This window comes from Danio rerio, chromosome 6, assembly GCF_052040795.2.
Source record: "Danio rerio strain M-AB ecotype USA chromosome 6, GRCz13ab, whole genome shotgun sequence".
Lineage (NCBI taxonomy): Eukaryota > Metazoa > Chordata > Actinopteri > Cypriniformes > Danionidae > Danio > Danio rerio.
The window spans coordinates 3,943,256-3,963,416 of NC_141026.1; the positions used below are offsets into that span (position 1 = coordinate 3,943,256).

Genomic DNA, 20,161 nt, shown 5'->3' on the forward strand with positions numbered 1-20,161 from the left:
TATCTAGTCAAATATTATGTACTGTCATCATGGCAAAGATAAAAAATGAACTAAGCAAATTAGTTACTAAAACTATTATGTCTAGAAATGTGTTTAAAAAATCTTAATGTCAAACAGAAATTGAAAACAAATATACATTGAGGCTAATGATGCTGATTTTAACTGTATTATTTTTAAGTGTCCAAGAAGTTTTTGGGCTTCTTTAAACTTGCATAAAGCACATAATGATCTTTAATCCCTTCTGTCTCTGACACAGTTGGATGTTTTGAAAGTCAATGATGTTTCAGTCTGTTTCTCGACAGAGTTGCTGTTTATGTTCGTTGAGAGGTGGAGCGTTGCACAGAGCCAATAATGGCAAGTAAGTAAAGGCAAATAAAAGTCTGCAGGAAGGCATGACTAAATGTGTCATAAAACACAGCAGTGAACTCTAGCCTAGCTATCACCTCAGATATTCGACAAAGAATCTTTTGTTTCCATGCTGTCTCACTTATTACACAATTCTGAGACTACTTGTGTTGTGCCAGATGATTTTCACAGTACCCACAAAGAATGCCTGGTTTAATTTGATTCCTGAAGCTATTCTTAGTGTTGTTATGTTTTCTGTTTTATTATTTTTTCACACGTTTTATAAGAATCTCAATAGCAATGCTAATGCAAAAAAGTGGAATATTTATACATCAATTTATACAGGTGTTTCTTGCACTACATTTAATTTAACTACGATTTAGATCAGTGGTTCTCAAACTGTGGTACGTGTACCACTAGGGGTACGCGGACTTCCTTCTAGTGGTACACGGAGGAATCAAATATGTCATGTACATGCTATATATTTCAAAATTTATCAAAAATGATGTATATAATATGCCATATATGACATATAACCTATATTTCTAAGGTCATCTGCCACATTTTTTAACTGTGCAGAGTTGTAGCTGCTTTACTAGGCCTACTACTCTACTGTATTTCAATACTGCTCATTTTGGTGGTACTTGGAGAGACTGTTTTTTTTCTGAGGTGGTACTTGTTGAAATATATTTAAGAACCACTGATTTAGATTATTCCATTTTATACTGTGTCTTTACGAACTCTGCTTGAACATTTGAATTTATAGTTTGAAATCATGAATTTACATGCATGCTTTTACAGTAAAATGACGTTTTTTCCAGCTGTTTTCTTCAAGATCAATAAATGCAGTCTCTGTGTGCAGATGGGTTCATGTGCTGTGTGCAGTGGCAGTACAGGAGGCTCGCTTCGTGAACATCACTGAACGATCACCAGTGGATCTCAGCGGCATTCCCTTACAGAGATTCAAACTGGTGACTTTCTGTTCTTACATTACAGTAATACACAACTGCATATGTTAAATTATTTAGTGCTATGTGAATGAATGGCACGGTGGCCTAGTGGTTAGCACTGTTGCCTCCCAGCAAGAAGGTCGCTGGTTCAAGTCCCCGCTGGGCCAGCTGTATATATACAACCCCAAATCAGACAAAGATAGTATGAAAAACGCAAATACAAAAAGAAAGTAGTGATTTCTAAATTTAATTTTGACTTGTATTTCAATGCAGACAATACAACAAACATTATTTAATGTCTTCCTCATGATTTTTATTGTTTTTGTTCAAAATAATCACGTATTTAATTGTGGTTCTTGCAACGCATTTCAAAACAAGTTGGAACAGTAAAGCATTTACCATGTTGTATTGTTACCATTCCCTTTCACAACACTAAATAAATGTGCGTATGCCATTTCCCACTCAAAAATTGTTATCTATAAAAAAACAAACTTGTCAGCAGATTGTGATCAGCTGTAAGTAAACTTTAAGGGCTCTATTTTGACGATCCTTGCGCAAAATCCTAAACACAGGGCGCAAACGCATTAAGTGCGTGTCAGAATCTTTTGCTAATTTAAGGATGGAAAAATCAGCTTTGCGCCGTGGTGCATGGTCTAACAGGGTTAAGCTTATTCTCTTAATGAGTTATTGGTGTGTTTTGAGAATAAACCAATCAGAGTCTCACCTACCATTCCCTTTAAGAGTCAGTTGCGCCGTGCCATAGCACATTTGCTGTTTACATGGTGGACTTTGTAAGTGGAAAAACTGGAGAGAAAACGGTTAAACAGAGCATCTGCAGCGCGAGAAAGAGAGATGGGCCTCCTCATTGTTTACTTTCACTTTCACTCTCGTGGATAGAGATACGTGCTGTACACACAGATATATCCATTAGCCTATAGCCTACATAATTTAGTTTGTTAATCGCAATGATTTGTTTCAAAACTATTTCTAAATTCAGTTCTAATTTCCAGCCAACGAATAAATGAACAGTAATAATGAAGTACACATGTACACATCCATATAGTCTAAAACCTGACAGGTGGACAAATCTAAGCTTGTTTTTAAAAAAGCAAATATAAATATGCGTATAATAAATAATACCACTGCTAATAATAATAACATTATACAAAAGCAAATTGTCATGAATAAACTGAAAAAGCCTCCCGAGATATAGAACGCATGATTTTTATATTTATGTAGGCTAGAAAATAATAATTTTTGTAATATTTTAATCCTTTAATTCTTTTTCATTTGTAAAGATATTTGCGTATTGCTGCACATCCTGTGTTTATTAAGCTATGTGTCAGCGAGGCGCACAACTATAGCGCTCTGCGCGGGACAATAGACCTGCTTTGATCTGATCTATTAAACCGTCTATTTAAATTCCTCAAAATAGAAACGCGCCAGCAATGTGCCTCAACACGCCTCCTTTTTTAGACCAGAATGTCTATAGCCCCTTTCACACATACAGACCTTTTCGGAAAATTACTGGCAATTTTCCGGAAAGGTGTATATGTGTGAACAGGTCCTTTTTGAAAATACCGGTAAATTCGTTCTGGCTATTTTCCGGAAAGAGAAGTTGTAACATTACCGGTAATTTGCCGGAATGCTGCGCTGTGTAAACGCAGAAGGAAGATTACCGGAAAGAGCGCGTGCACGTCTAGAACGTGCTGACATAAGTCGTCTGCTTTAGCCAATCAGAACAGTCAGACGCATTCACGTCCGCTCGGTTTATAAGAATAAAAGCCTTTGAATATTTTCCCAGACGAGTTTAGCTGCTAGATGTTAGTCAGATAACGTTTATTTGTTCTTCTTAATGCCAACTGTGTAAATAATCATCGATAAGATGCATATGATAAGCCGCTGTTTGTTTACCTTCAAGCTTTGCGTGTGCCTGTGAAACAGCCTGTGAGCGCCAGCACACACACATATAATGAACATCTCGACACGGAAAGTGATTCTCCATATGTTTTCATCGAAGTTGTTCACAATACTGATCATCAACAGAGTTTATAATGTTGTCAAATGTTTACAAATACAAGCGCAGCTGTTTAAGGCTCATTTGGGGTGAATGATGTCAGAATTTACCGGTATTTTGGAATGGATGTGTGAACGGTCTTTTCTGGAAAATTTCCGTAACGTCCTCGCCTGTGTGAACAGCGCTTTTTTGAATATACCGGTAAAGTCGTTCCGGAAATTTTCCAGATATTTACTGGTATCACTGTGTGAAAGGGGCTTATGTCTATGTCTATCGTTTGTATATGACTGTTTATTTATATTTCTAATATCAAAAATGAAATACTATATTATGTTTTATATTCTATATTTATATACAAACTGTACCAAAACGGGCCCTTCTTGTGAAATAAATTCACAAGTCAATGACATGTTTTGACACAGTTTGTAACTTCCTTTAGGGTGTTGACTCTTACTGGAAGTGCTTTGCTGTTATTTATATCAGCACTGCCGTTGGGTCTCGGTTCCTGTGCAATGACTTCCTGTGATCTTATCTCGCTGTATGTGCTTTTAGAAATGCTACTACTGCAAGCGGCGGATGAAGAAAACGCTGGGCTGTTGTGTGCAGTGTTCTCACGGTCGCTGTCCCACCTCATATCACCCGACCTGTGCACAGGCCGCCGGCGTCATCATGCACCCAGACGACTGGCCTTTCGTCGTCTACGTCACCTGCTGCCGCCACAAAGGACCAGTACAGTCTGAGGTACATCTGACTGTTAAAGTTAAAGCCAAAATGATGAGCCATCCTGTAATTTTTCCTCTTTAAATATTTCCCAAATAATGTTTAACAGTTCGAGGAAATTTTCACAGTATTGCCTATAATATTTTTTCTTCTGGAGAAAGTCTTATTTGATTTACTTCGGCTAGAATTAAAGCAGTTTTTAATTTTTTAAAACCATTTTAATGTCAATATTATTAGCCCCCTTTTTGTTTTGATTGTCTACAGAACAAACCACTGTTATTCAATGACTTGCATAATCACTCTAACTTGCCTAATTAACCTAGTGAAGCCTTTAAATGTCACTTTAAGCTGAACACTAGTATCAACAGTGCTAGTAGAATACTAGTAATACTAGCTGTCGTCATGGCAAAGATAAAAACAATTAGTTATTAAAACGTTTATGTTTAGAAATGTGTTGCAAAAATATTATCTCGTTAAACAGAGATTGGGGGACAAATATACAGGGTGGCTAGTATTTCCGGAGGGCTAATCATTCTGACTTCAACTGCATATAATGAGATGTGGCTGAAACAGGTGGTTGTAGAAGTTTGCCCAGTTGTCTCTTCCTCTATCCTGTTTCCTGTTTCCTTTCTGAACATTTGTAAGCATGGCACAAATGTTCAAATCATTTTATAGCTGGTGTATAGCAGAATAAATTTAGATAATGTTTTTTTTTTTTTTTTGCTCCTTCAGTAAATAAAAAAAAAACATTAAATTCAGCAGTTTGTCCAATAGTCTCTTCTTTTATCCTGTTTCTGGTTTCTTTTTTTTAAGCATGGCCAGGGCTCAACAATAAGGACTGCCCGATGGCCTGGGGCCAGTGTGAGAGATGCTTGGGACAGTAGACAGGATCATTACTGACCCGATTGGGGCCACCTTTTTGTTAAATAATTTCGAACTGAAATAAAATACCTTCACATTTTCCATACTGCTCTTTTTGTTTTGTTAACACATAATTTTGTTCATTATACATATATTGACATTTTAAAAGTATTATTTAAATAATTTTTAACATTTAAATAATTATAGGCATTATTTTTTACACATTATTTAAAATATGTGGCTAAAAAATAGCGTTTAAATTGTATTTTTTTCTTTGGTGGGGCCAGTGGAATCTTTGGCTTGGCAAGTAAAAATCTAAACCATTGGCCCGATCGGACCAGTAGAAAAAAATCCTTTGCGTTGAACCCTGATGGCACAAGTGTTCAAATCATTTTAGAGCTGGTGTAGAGCAGAATAAATCTATAATTTTTTTTCTGTAAGTAAAAAAACAACATTAAATTCAGTTTTGCTTTCATTTTAAATATTTGTTTTAAATATTTCTTGACTCCATGTCAATAGTTAAAACTAATTTGGTAGCACTTTAATTTAGGTCACAATTCATGCTATTAACTACTGACTTATTACTAGTTCCAGACAGGATCTGCGGACATTTTTTGCTATTTCTGCGCAGAATTGTCTGTGGAAAAAAAAAATCTGTGGATTTATGTGGAATGATTTTAAGAGTTTAATAACTAAAACCCTAATATATAAACTAAAAAGTAATACATTTTAACTTGTATTTAATGTTAACAATGCAAATCCAATTAGATCCACTATATTTGGTAAACAAAGCAAGTTTCTTATATAATAGATCTACTAAAAGACAGAAAACATTACTTCATTCATTCATTCATTCATACATTTTCTTGTCGGCTGAGTCCCTTTACTAATCCGGGGTCGCCCCAGTGGAATGAACCGCCAAGTTAACCAGCACATTTTTACGCAGCGGATGCCCTTTCAGGCGCAACCCATCTTTGGGTTCACACATTTACACACACACTCATACACTACGGACAATTTAGCCTACCCAATTCACCTGTACCGCATGTCTTTGGACTGTGGGGGAAACCGGAGCACCCCGAGGAAACCCACGCAAATGCAGGGAGAACATGCAAACTCCACACAGAAACGAAAACTGAGCCAAGGATCGAACCAGCGACCTTCTTGCTGTGAGGCGACTTGAAAACATTACTTTACAAACTATACTGTAAATAAATCACATAAATATTTTCATATTAGTCAATAATATTAAATTAATTAAAAAACGGAATAAATTTAAATTCAGACACATTTACTCAAGTAAATAAACAATCAATGATGGGCTCAAAATCTGCAAAATTCTGCATGCTCAGATTCTGTGTGGGCCTACTTATTACTTACCTATTATTAGGATATTAATCGTTCATTAGTTGTTATTAAGTATGATCTTATTCTGCATCCCTAATTCTACCCATTACCTAACTTTTACCATACTATCTATTAGTAAACAGCTAATTAGTAGTTTATTAAGCTACTACTACTAGTCAATGGTTTGTTAATACCATGAATTGTGACCTAAACTAAAGTATCACAAATTTTAGTAAACAAAACGTGACTCTTCATTAAGCGTTTTTAAAAAATCAGCCAAAACGTACCTCTTCACTTTGGCCTACTGATATAATTTTATTTTTAAGTGACTCATGATTGTGCCAATGTTTTAAATTTTATTTTTATTTTTTAAATTTTATTGTAGCATATATTGTCCTGTCTCTTTAATTATTTTGGCCATGTTTGTGAAGCACTTTGCTCAACATTCATGTTGTTTTAAAGTGCTATACATATAAAGTTGACCTTGACTCTCAGATCAGCTCTGGCAATAACGGTCATGAGTTTGTTTGCTCAGAAAGCATCACACGCACGTCAGATTGCTTTTAGTAAACCAGACTGCATCTTTCTTTCACAAGTGAAATTTGCAAATCTCTCATTTGAACAGTTTCTTGCATTTTAATATTGACAACAGCAGCCCATATCCCCATTCAATAAGGTGTACAGCACTGCCTTTGAATTATTCATCTACAATTTTATGACCAGATTCTGCTGCGTCCTCATTGTGTGTGTTTGAATAATAAACAGTACAAACAAATTATGGAAATTGTCCTCTGTTAGAAATATATTATTATAAGTGCATTACTTTAACTGAAGAAGCATCTGTCTTTCCTTCCATTCAGTGACCATCATTTATAATCAGTAAAAGAGATTTCAAAAACTTCAGACTGAAAATGTGGAATCTGAGGTATAAAACAGAATTGAAAGAGCCTTAATTGTGATCTGTGTGTTTTTCCTGCAGCGTAATAAGTCAGCCATGAGAGAGCTCAGCGTGGGCCAAAGGGTCATCTGCAAGCACAAAAACGGACGCTACTACCAGTGTGAAGTCATACAGCTGACAAAAGAGACTTTTTATGAGGTCAACTTTGATGATGGCTCCTTCAGCGATAACCTTTTCCCAGAGGATATTGTGGTAAGAGACAAGTCATGGTGCATTTTGTATGTTCTCTGCAGCGGCTATAGTATAAAATCTGCATTTAACAGTAGATTTACTAATTATTAAATTCCCTTGAGGAAATCAGGGAAATATGTGAAAAGTTTTGCGCAAGAAACGTTGTGGAAAAGTTATAGGAAGGACTGTAAGGAGATCACACTAGTGCCAAAGAGCTTAGAATGACCAAGAGGCGACACTCAATAGAACGCTCCATTGCAACAGCAGCGCCCAGAAACAGCTCCGGATTCCACCATTTTGGAGTGAAAGTGATCAGTCGTCCATTGGATCTCATTACTGTCGCGATGGCAAGCAGCTGCTTTGTTTTTTATCTTTTTAAAAAGTGCATTAAAACTGAGATACAACCTTAAAGACGACAATACAACACTTATTATCACAATCATCAGCACTTTTAATAGTTTATTTAACAGACTTATAATATGCTGTTGTTCTATTGGAGTTTTCATTCCAAAATGGCCGTCGCGCCCTCTAGTGGGTGTTTCCCAAATTACACTAGAGTGTCGCCTCTTGGTCATTCTAAGCTCTTTGCTAGTGCTTAAAGGTTTGGGGTCAGTTTTTGAAAGAAATCTCTTATCGGTGCTTTCACATCTGTGGTTTGGTTCATGTGGTCTGGACTGTTGGCAACAAATGATGCATTGTAGCATTTTCGGCTGTCTTTGGGTCCTTTTCACACCACACTGATTGCTTTGGTCCAAACCAGTTGAAATCCACTTCACTCATTGGCCAGATGTTGTTAATCGTATTTCCTAAACTGCTTTTCGATTGGTCAGAATTAACATGCGGGAAAATGCCACTGGAACTCCCGCAAGTAAACAAACCAGCAGACACAAAATGTCGCTTTTGACTATAGAGTGTCGACTGCGCCAACTGATTGCATCCCTGCTCAGCCCTAGTATAATATATAGTTTGTATACATCACTTTAGACAAACTATACATTTCGAGAATGATGCGTGGCTGTGGCTAGAAAATGATGTTTTAATGCATTGTAAATGCATTGTCATGTTTTTGTGTAGAACCGGGACTGTGCTCAGCTGGGTCCGCCACCGCAGGGTGAAGTGGTTCAAGTCAGATGGACCGACGGTCTCGTCTATGGAGCCAAATTCGTGGCAGCTCATGTTATTCAGATGTATCAGGTAAATGTCAAAGAGAAAAGCTGAACTATTATATGTCTGTGTTGAGCTGAATAATAAACCACTGCTCTTCTTCAGGTGGAGTTTGAGGATGGATCTCTGCTGACTGCTAAGAGAGATGACGTCTACACCCTTGATGAAGAGCTGCCCAAAAGGGTCAAATCACGTCTGGTGAGATCTCTATATTAGAGATATTGCAAGTTATACTAATAAAAAAGGTAACAGTACAGCGTAGTCCCTGAAGGAGTGCGTTTTAAAACATTCAGCAAACAAACTGTAACCAGGAGCGTTTGAGTCCCACATCCCTGTTTATTTAACGTTCAATTGGTGGGTCGCAAAGAGCACCCAAGCACAAAACTGTATTCTCAATAGCTTTGTTTCCATCCACCTATTTTATGCGCATTTTGCATATGCGCATAAAAAAAACGGTTAATGGAAACGCCATGATGCGCATAAATTTTGAAAATACGCATAAAAAACTTATGCGCCTAACTGGGTAGGATAAACTTTTTATTCGATAAGAAAAGATGCGCATAAACTGCGATGGAAACACTTTTACCACACAAACTCCAGCATGCGCATTAAAAAAGGTCATGTGATTTTGTTAAAAGAGATCATGTGATGCTTAAAATGTGTGTGAATGGATAAAACGTCAGGTTGAGCACATTATAAAACATCTGAAATGTTATTTTGGTCGTTATAAAACGCCTTACCATTTCAGTATTAATGTTATTATATTATTAATGACCCCTAGAATCAAGAGCGCCTGTGCTCCGCGTCTGACACCTTCAAATGCCACTGCGCGCTCACTGCTTGTCAGGATTGTCTTCTGAGGCGCATTCATTTAGGAAAGATTGATGAAGCTTCTTCTACTGCAGCAATTGCAGTTTTTACTGTTGATATTTGGCGCCAGTTAATCAGGAAGTGACGATTTTGTTTGCTTTGACTCGTTGGATGGAAACTAGAGGTGTGAACCTATACTGGTCTCACGGTTCGGTTCGGTTACGATTATCATGCCATCGATTCGGTTCAATTCGATATCTCGGTGCATCACGGTGCATTGACGGTGCTTTCCATATATAGTGTTATATTTTAGGGGGGAGGCTATAACATGCTGTCTGTATAAACACACAGACACACAGCAACACACTGTCTCTCATTCAAACACATTCACAAACTTAGACAGCATCAAACAAACAAACAAACAAACACACACACACACAAACAAGCACACTTAAGCCCTTGCAACAGGGAGAGCTCGTGCTGAGTGGAGCAGAAAAACAGAAAAAAATAAGCACTTTTCCGACAGTCCCTTACAGAGAGCTCCTCTCAGCGCGAGCTCTGCCGGCTAAAGTAAACGCAGACTGCGAGGGCTTAAACGGAGCAGTGCTCGTAATGTCGAGCGAAAAAAAGAAAGACAGCTGTGAAACATAACCAGCTTTGTCTTTCTGTAGGAAACACACTTGAGATCTTTTTAGGGTAAGAGGTTTTTGAGTTATTGCCGTCTATAACTGAATGTGTGTCAGGAAAATCGAAAACAAAACCAACTGATGCGCGCTCATTTCTGGCACCTAAGCATTTGCCTATGGTGCCTATGCCACAGGCCGGCCCTGAGTTGGCTGAGTGTTGTAAATAACGGCGCTCGCCTCCCTCGCGACAGAGCGCATAGGAGATAAATGACGTCACTACATAATAACCGGTTATGGTTATTACTGAATCGATACCGAATTGTCCGCGTCTGCATCGCGGTGCACCGAAGAAACAATTAAATTTGACACCCCTAATGGAAACGATGTTTCATTCGCGCAACTTTTATGCGATAATCCAGTTTTGCGCAAAAAGTTTATTCACATTTTGGATAGAAACATAGCTATTGTCATATTTAAGGGACAGTTTCATATGGGTTTATTACTCATTCTTACATTTCAATGAACACGCATTTCAGCAAATCTAATCTGCGGCACAATGACTTTTAAGAAAACTTATGAGCATCAAATCAGTGGATCTGTTCAGCAAAAGATTCGGCTGTTTGTCACTGCGTCCCAAACAACTCAAAATACTATACCTTAAGCAATCTCCACTGTACTGAGCTGTCAGGGGATAGGGGACAATCGCACATCTCAGTATGTTTGATACACCTTAAAACACATAATACGTGATAATTTACACTCTGTCAGTCTACTGACTTTGTAAAGGTCACATGAGCAAGGCTTAACAAATCAGGAAACGTTACGCAATAGTCCAGAAAACTAATCAGAGAGGCATTGTGGAAAGCTGCCAACTGTACTGAAAAAATGAGAGACTTTTTATCAGTTACTTATCCACATTTTGTGGAGGTGGAGGTAATATTTTTATTGGATTGTGTGCAACTTGCTATCAGTAATCCGTTGTCTGCTATAGGCAGGGCCAGACGGAATCTGCGAACGTTTTTTGCTATTTCTGCGGACAATTTTGGTAAAAATCTGAAGATTTCTGCGGAATTTTTTGGGGAGTATCCAGCGGAGTATAATAACTAAAACCTTGATATATAAAATAAAAAGTAATAAATTACTGAATAAAAACTGAATAAATTCAGATTTATGCATTTACTCAAGTAATAAACAGAATTAATGATGGGCTAAAAATCTGCAGAAATCTGCAGAATGGGCCTAGCTATAGGGAAGCAACAAAACGGTTTGCTTTAATAGGGTGTTCGCGGAGTCTTAAAATGTCTTAAATTTCAACTGGTTTCCACTGAGTGGTACAGTACGATAAGGTACGGGTCGGTTTGGGTCACCTTTATCGGGCTAGCGTTTCCACTGCCAAAAGGGTACCAATGGTGCTCTTTTGGTGGGCGTGGTGTACGACAGAAAGTTTCAGTCGATGTCAATATGTGAACACATACAGACCCTGAGAATCTCTGATATGTTACCAATTACAGAAAAACTACACACAGCATATACATTTAGTCCTTATTTGGGTTCAAAAACAACATGCAAAAGATAGCCCACAGTTAGTGCGGACCTCTCATCTGTATCTTTAACCTTCACCAGCACATGTAACCTCTGTTACAGAGTAATTCCATCAATCTGAGTTCATAATAGTCCAAAAGGTGATGATAATAGTTAAACATAGCAGCTTGTTGATCTTTTAGGTTGCTGAAATTTTTCCCCAATTTCTGTTTAACGGAGAGCCAATTTTTTCAACACATTTCTAAACATAAAAGTTTACTCATTTCGAATAACAGATTTATGTTATCTTTGCCATGATGACAGTAAATAATATTAGACTAGATATTTTTCAATACATTTCTACACAGCTTAAAGTGGCATTTAAAGGTTTAACTAGGTTAATTAGGTTAACTAGGCAGGTTTGGGTAATTAGGCAAGTTATTGTATAATGATGGTTTGTTCTGTAGACAGTCGGGAAAAAAATAGCTTAAAGAGGCTAATAATTTTGTCCTTAAAATGGTGTTAAAAAAATTAATACCTGCTTTTATTCTAGCCAAAATAAAAGAAATAAGACTTTCTCCAGAAGAAAAAATATTATCAGACATACTGTGAAAATTTCCTTTCTCTGTTAAACATAATTTGGGAAATATTTTAAAAAGAGAAAAAAAATCTAAGTGGGGCGAATAATTCTGACTTCAACTGTATAACCAATATAACTGACTTCAACTGTATAACCCAATAACCAATAATTATTTTAACAGCAAATTCTCCAAATTAAATGCCCTAATCAGGGAAAGAAAACTAAAGCAACACATCCCTTTACATGATCTTCCAATAATACAAAAAGTATCTACAGAAATTAATCGGGCCATTGGAAAAAATCCTTATCCCAGTCTAAAATTTCATTCATAATGGTCTTAAAAGGTTCTTAAAAAGTCTTAAATTTAACTTGAAGAAACCTGCAGGAACCCTGTTCAAAAGCCAGTCAGTTTCCAGCTATAACAATTATTGAATTAAGGAAATATAGTAACAAATACAAGTTATCAATATCAAACTGCTCAGCACTGGTTTCGCTCTCCCTCCAGCCATAGTCGCTGTACAGTCTGAAGTGGCTTTCACACTGGATGCAGAATCTGCTGCATTATGAATTCATTCATTCCAATGGCTTGCAACACACAATGACGATTTGTTGCTGTGCCGACCAAATAGCAAACAACTAAATGCACCCTCATCTAGCTTGCGCACCTGTTGTGTATGCATGAACCTCACATGCTCATTAGAAATGCACAATCTGCTCAAAAGGACATTTCTATGCAGTGCACGTGTATTCCTGCTGCTTATAATAGCGCAAGGCTAATTGATGCCTCTCAGCTCGTTCACGGTCAATAAACTTTAACTGTCAATAAAACGTGGTTATTTAATCATAACTTATGTTATTAAGTTACATTTAAAGCGTCTTACAAAATGACTTCATAATTTTATATTTTATTTTCGTTATATTATATTTGAACAGAATTTTCGGTTTCTATTTCTGTGCATCCCTACAGTGCTTTATTATTGTTTTATGGAAAATTTTTTATATCTTTAGGAACTAGTGCTGCTGAAAATATGTGGGCACTAGTGCATTCTATTGATTTGCGCATGTGTGTTATGCAGTCTAAGGCCTCGGACATGCGCTTTGACGGGATGTTTGGAGAGAAGAAGGTCCAGGAGAGCAAGCGGCAGCGAGTGATCAACTCCAGGTACAGAGGAGACTACATCGAGCCCGTCATCTACAGAGCAATCATGGAGTAACCAGCAGCGACAGACATGGCCTTCACCCAAAACCACCAGCACTCTTCCAGCAGCCCCTGCCAGCGTCAGTAGCGATCATCTGGCGGGAAGCAGACGTCTGGATGGGTTTGAACTCTCGTCTGCAGGCGTGGCAGAAAGTTTCACAGCGTCTTTTACACACAGTGCAGCTTTTTCTTGGGGTGTGTTTGACACCCTTTAACCTCAGCGCTGTGAAACTGTCCCAAACACACTCGAGAAAACACACGTGAGCATTTAATACAGAATATTTGTTCATAAATATCTACTTTCATCAAATTAAACATTAATTTATTTCACTTAAAGGGATAGTTCACTCAGAAATGTAAAATATGATCCGTATTTGCTCATCTTTAAGTGGTTTTAATCCTTAATAAGTTCTTTTTTCAGCTGAATTTACAAAGATATTTTGGAGAATGTTGGAAACCGATTCAACCATTGACTTTCATAGTAGGAAACAAATACTACACTCCGAATTAAAGGCATGGGAGCTGTCAGTGGGGTGGTACCTTTTCAAAAGGTACACATTTGTAGCCAAACAGTCCATAATGGTACCTCAAATGTCTAATTTAGTACCCTGTAGTGCTCAAAATGTACATTTAATGTACTATTATGGCCTATTTGTACCAATGACAGGAAGTACCTTTATTTCAGAGCGTGTATAGAAGTCAATGGTTACAGATTTCTAATATTCTTCAGCCAAACAGTCCATATTGGTACCTCAAAGGTCTCTTTTAGTACCCTGTAGAGCTCAAAATGTACATTTGATGTACCATTATGGCCTATTTGTACCATGACAACTTCCTGTACCTTTATTTCTGAAAGTGGCTAAAGATATCAGAAACGTAACCATTGACTTCCATACAAACAGTCCATTTTGGTACCTCAAAGATGCATTTTAGCACCTCGATATGCTTAAAATGTACATTTGATGTACCATTATGGACCTTTTGTACCAGTGACAGCTACCTGTACCATTTCTGAGCACGTATGGAAGTCAGTGGTTACAGAATTCTAATATTATTCAGCCAAACAGTCCATATTGGTACCTAAAAGGTGCATTTTTGTACACCGATGTGCTCAAAATATACATTTGATGTACCATTATGGCCCTTTTATACCAGTGACAGGTTGCTGTACCTTTATTTTTGAGAGTGGCTAAGGAATATCAGAAACCTGTAACCACCGACTTCCATACAAACATTTCATATCGGTACCTCAAAAGTGCATTTTAGCACCCTGATGTGGCCAAAATGTACATTTGATGTACTATTATGGACCTTTTGTACCAGTGACAGCTTCCTGTACCTTTATTTCTGGAGTGTATGGAGGTCAATGGTTACAGGTTACTGATATTCGTTAGCTGAACAGTCCATATTGGTACCTCAAAGGTCCATTTTAGTACCCTGATGTGCCCGAAAATGTACATTTGATGTAAAGTTATGGACCTTTTTACAAGTGACAGCTTCTCTTACCTTTATTTTTGGAGTGTATGGAGGTCAATGGTTACAAGTTTCTGATATTCTTTAGCCAATAGTCCATATTAGTACCTCAAAGGTGCATTTTAGTACCCTGATATGCCCAAAATGTACATTTGATGTACCATTATGGCCTATTTGTACCAGTGACAGCTTCTCTTATCTATTTCTGAGAGTGGCTAAAGACATCAGAAACCTGTAACCATTGGCTTCCATACAAACATTACATATTGGTTCCTCAAAGGTGCATTTTAGTACCTTGACATACTCAAAATGTACATTTGATGTACCATTATTGACCTGTAGTACCAGTGACATCTTGTACCTTTATTTCTGAGAGTATATGGAGGTCAATGGTTACAGGTTTCTGATATTCCTTAGCCAAACAGTCCATATTGGTACCTCAAAGGTGCATTTTAGTACCCTGATGTGATTAAAATGTACATTTGATGTAAGATTATGGCCCTTGTGTACCAATGACAGCTTCCCGCACCTTTATTTCTGTAGTGTATAGAGGTCAATGGTTACAGATTACTGACATTCTTTAGCCAAACAGTCCACATTGGTACCTCAAAGGTGCATTTTAGTACCCTGATGTGATTAAAATGTACATTTGATGTACTATTATGGATCTTTTGTTCCAGTGACAGCTTCCTGTACCTTTATTTGTGAGAGTGGCTAAAGATATCAGAAACCTGTAACCATTGACTTCCATAAAAACATTTCATTTTGGTACCTCAAAGATGCATTTTAGCACCCTGATGTGCCCAAAATGTACATTTGATGTATTATTGTGGACCTTTTTTTTAACCAGTGACAGCTCCCCTTATTTCTGAGAGTGTATTAAAGTCAATGGTTACAGGTTTCTGATAATCTTTAAACTGTCTTGCTTTGAGTTCAGCGTAGGAAAGAAACTCCGGTTTGGATCAAGCAGAGGGTGTGTAAATAGATAAACATTTTGTGTGAACTACACCTTTAACTGAGGGTGCTGTTTCTACCCGCGTTTTACCGAAAGGACGTGCCATTGCATTCTATACAGTCAGATCTCCTGTTTTTAAGTCGAGATCTCGAATATTGTACATTATTTGGAACATAATGAATTCAGCGTGTCATTTTTTACAAGCTTATTTATTACCTGGTGCTTTCTAAATACCTTCTGCAATATGAGTTCCAGTGCTGTCGGAGTAATGGTTCATAATGAGGGAGTTCATGGGTGTGTTCTGTTTCCTGGAAGGAGTCACAGCAAAATGCCAAGAATCTGGGTTTTTCACAGCTTGTTCAGAGCCCTGCGTTGCTTACTCTGGTTCCACACTATCTCATTTCCAGGTTTCCATTAATGTAGCTCTCACTGCTGTCCATATTTGATCAAAAGCCCCGTGGTTTTAATAAGCTATTTTTGCACTTCTCAGCTGTGCTTTAATGAACTGTCATCTTTGTCCTTGCAGTAGCCGAGCTCTAGAGACTGAAATGCTCTTCTGAAAGCTGAGGAGGCCGTCGTTTTGCCTGTTTGGACTTTTCTAGCCGACAGCATTTGGAGAAAGTAAGGTTGTTGCAGTTTGTCTGTTGTTCAATAGACAGGGCTAATCGTCACTCTAAATATATATATATATATATATTACAAAAAAAAAAGAAAATTATAAAAGATGTTTTTCTATCAAGAAGCCTATTTTATTGCTTTGTTTTATAATACGTTTAATGTTCATATACTGTGAGATATAGTTGTATGTAGTTAATTTAAGAAATCCGGCACGTTTCTTCTGCCTCTTGTTTTTTTTTTTTGCTTTTTAAACACGAGTCTCGTTCTTACCGCACTTCTGAATGCTGAGGCTCTAGGACTTCCATACATGTCTTTTGTAAAAACCATTAATGTGCATCAGTAAAAGATGTGAGTTTACTTGTTTCTAATTCTCGTGTCTTTTTTTTTCTTCTATCGAATGGCTCGTTTTTGCTTGCATTGCAAAACACACTGTTTTCTAAGCACTCAGCATTTTCCATAAAGATTGATAGGTGTTATGATAAAGCTATACTGAAAGAATAGCACAGTTTTAGCATGGCTACACTCACTGGCCACTTTAATAGGTACACCTTACTAGTACCAGGTTGGACCCCCTTTTGCCTTCAGAACTGCCTTGATCCTTCATGGCGTAGATTTAACAAGGTACTGGAAAAATTCCTCAGGGATTTTGCTCCATATTGACATGATAGCATCACGCAGTTGCTGCAGATTTGTCGGCTGCACATCCATGATGCGAATCTCCTGTTCCATCACATCCCAAAGGTGCTCTATTGGATTGAGATCTAGTGATTGTGGAGGCCATTTGAGCACAGTGAACTCATTGTCATGTTCAAGAAACCAGTCTGAGATGATTCACGCTTTATGACATGGTGCGTTATCCTGCTGGAAGTAGGCATCAGAAGATGGGTACACTGTGCTCATAAAGAGATGGACATGGTCAGCAACAATACTCAGGTAGGTTGTGGCTTTGACACCATGCTCAATTGGTACTAATGAGCTTAAAGTGTGCCAAGAAAACATTCTACACACCATCACACATCCACCACTAGCCTGAACCATTGATATAAGGCAGGATGGATCCATGCTTTTATGTTGTTGATGCCAAATTCTGACCCGACCATCCGAATGTGGCAACAAAAATCGAGACTCATCTGTGTGAATTGTAGCCTCAGTTTCTTGTTCTTAACTGACAGGAGCGGCACCCGGTGTGTTTTCTGCTGCTGTAGCCCATCCGCCTCAAGGTTGGACGTGTTGTGTGTTCAGAGATGCTCTTCTGCAGACCTCGGTTGTAACGAGTGCTTATTTGAGTTACTGTTGCCTTTCTATCAGCTGGAACCAGTCTGGCCATTCTCCTCTGACCTCTGGCATCAACAAGGCATTTGCGCCCACAGAACTGCCGCTCACTGGATATTTCCTCTTTTACTGATTATTCTCTGTAGACCCTAGAGATGGTTGTGTGTGAAAATTTCAGTAGATCAGCAGTTTCTGAAATACTCAGACCAGCCCATCTGTCACCAGAAACCATGCCACGTTCAGTCACTTAAATCCCTTTTCTTCCCCATTCTGACGCTGCAGCAGATCGTCTTGACCATGTCAACATGACTAAATGCATTGAGTTGCTGCCATGTGATTGGCCGATTCGAAATTTGCGTCAACGAGCAGTTGGACAGGTGTACCTAATAAAGTGGCCGGTGAGTGTATTTATCCCTAGCTCCAAATAGTTGAAATGTTGCATTTGCCTAAATAATGTATTTATTAGCTGGATGATTAATTAAAAAGAAAGCTCTGATTAATCAAAAGCTGTGAATGTCAATCAGATCGTGTGAAGCGTGGTTGTGTGACGATCAGGGAGCTCTCCTAGGGAATCTCCAAACACCCATCAAGAGGGAAAACCCCACAGTGTTGCATTATAAACAGAAAACTGAACAGCTTTCACTGATTCGGCTTCACTAATCCTTTAAGAAAAAGCAGTTTAGTAGACTTTCACTATTAGTCACTTTCAGCTGGTTTTTTATGTACTTCTCAGAAATGTACTTATTGCACTGAAGTATACTCGACTTATACTGACAGAGTTTAGTATATATATATAGCCAATATAGCCTATTTGTTTATTGACATATACAGTTGAAGTCAATTATTAGCTCTCCTGAATTATTACAGAAATATTTTGTTAAACATAATAGTTTTATTAACTCCTTTCTAATAACTGATTTCTTTTATCTTTGCCATGATGACAGTATAGAATATTTGACTAGATATTTTTAAAGATACTAGTATTCAGCTTAAAGTGACAGGCTTAGCTAGGTTAATTAGGCAGGTTAGGGTAATTAGGCAAGTCATTGTATAACAGTGGTTTGTTCTGTAGACAATTGAAAACAAATATTGCTTAAGGGGGGTAATGATATTGACCTTAAAATGGTTTTAAAAAATAAACCTGCTTTTCTTCTAGCCGAAATAAACCAAATAAGACTTTCTCCAGAAGACAAAATACTATAGGAAACACTGTTTGCTTTTTTACACAAGCACACTGTCATAATGTTTTGTGTTCTCTGTAAGTTTCCACAACACTCTTCCGTTTGAAGGATTTCACGTCTCAAGCTCATTTCTGAAACTCAAAACTGGAACTGTGACCTTCATAACAGCGACGTATAAACAGATGTGTTGTAGCCACTGATTTATATAGAATCCTCATGAAATGACGTTTCATTTACAACTCTACTACTACTCATTTTAATTTACTCTTCTATCACTTTTAGCTGTTAAAGGTGCTGTATGTACGTTTTTGACTCTAAAGCATAAAAATACCATCATATATTTGCAGATGTTTAGGAAACATGCTAAATGAGCATTCTTGTTTATCTGTAAAACAATGCTGAAGTCAGATATCCTGCTTTGAAAATGTGCGTTACATGCCGGAGCTTCTGTCTTTGTTTTGATGCTTCTAACCCTCCCACTGCCAGTTCAGCCAATTATATTTCAGCAGCCCAGGTTGACTTAGTGGAAAACAGCGTATTTCCTTCATTCAGTCAGAAAGGCTCTGTAAGCATGTGTTCACGATCCCCTTTGGACAGTGGCCGACTCCAAAATGAGATGCAGATTCAGAGTTCCACATTAGGTTGTTAATTAGCAATTAGCAAATAATATAAATATTAAAAACCTAAACATTAGGTCAGCAGGTTAAATTGTAACCTGTGTCCTAATAACACGCCATGCGACAAGATACGCAGTGATAGGCAATTTGGCTGTTTGCATCAGACGAAATACGACATAAATGTAAATAAAGTCATTCAGAAGCACAGAATAGTGCACTTACTGCACGCCCAACAAAAAGGTATGGTTTATAATCTAATTAGTACATATTAAACCTCTAACATTATTAATGCACATGCCTAATCACTGATATGTGTTGGCTTGCACTGAGTCACAGTTCTGAAGTTTAATTTCAAACGGTTTATTTTATTTTCCAGATCTGAGGTGAACTATCTGCTGCTGCCTTCAGTTGTATGGCAATAAATATCATGTAAAATGGCATTCAGACTCACATTATTAGCATTTAACACTGAATAGAGTACATGAGGTGATCGTTTTGTTTAGCTGCAAGAAGTTGAAGCCGTTTCTAATAAATTAATTTGAGGTGTTGGTTAGGACAAAAACACCTTTTAATATGGAGAATATTCCTTCTATGAATATTCCTTCATGATTTAAATTAGCCCCGTTCACAAAGATCTTCATCATCAACGCTTCCCGTTCACTTTAAATGGGTGGCGTCAGGCATTGCCGAACTGCATTGTGGATCCGTCGGCGCTGCTTCAGAGGCGTTGCTCGCTGCAGAAGTTGGGACTAGCTCAACTTTTCAAGCGCAGACAAA

The 20,161-nt window shown here is 37.7% G+C and overlaps 1 protein-coding gene across 3 annotated transcripts in view; it reads left to right on the forward strand.

The window, feature by feature from the left end:
• The window catches only part of kdm4aa (lysine (K)-specific demethylase 4A, genome duplicate a), a 41,384-nt gene extending 24,702 nt beyond the window's left edge, over window positions 1–16,682 (forward strand). For 2 of the 3 annotated variants that reach the window (NM_001442467.1, XM_087254729.1), the window contains exons 16-22: window positions 303–358; window positions 1,208–1,316; window positions 3,865–4,053; window positions 7,220–7,390; window positions 8,444–8,563; window positions 8,639–8,731; window positions 13,147–16,682. In NM_001442467.1, the coding sequence (NP_001429396.1) occupies window positions 303–358; window positions 1,208–1,316; window positions 3,865–4,053; window positions 7,220–7,390; window positions 8,444–8,563; window positions 8,639–8,731; window positions 13,147–13,284 (876 nt within the window). In that variant the 3' untranslated portion in view covers window positions 13,285–16,682. The remainder of the gene's footprint in view (window positions 1–302; window positions 359–1,207; window positions 1,317–3,864; window positions 4,054–7,219; window positions 7,391–8,443; window positions 8,564–8,638; window positions 8,732–13,146) is intronic. The other variant, XR_015492422.1, reaches the window with a different exon arrangement.
• The last annotated feature ends 3,479 nt before the right edge of the window (window positions 16,683–20,161 follow it).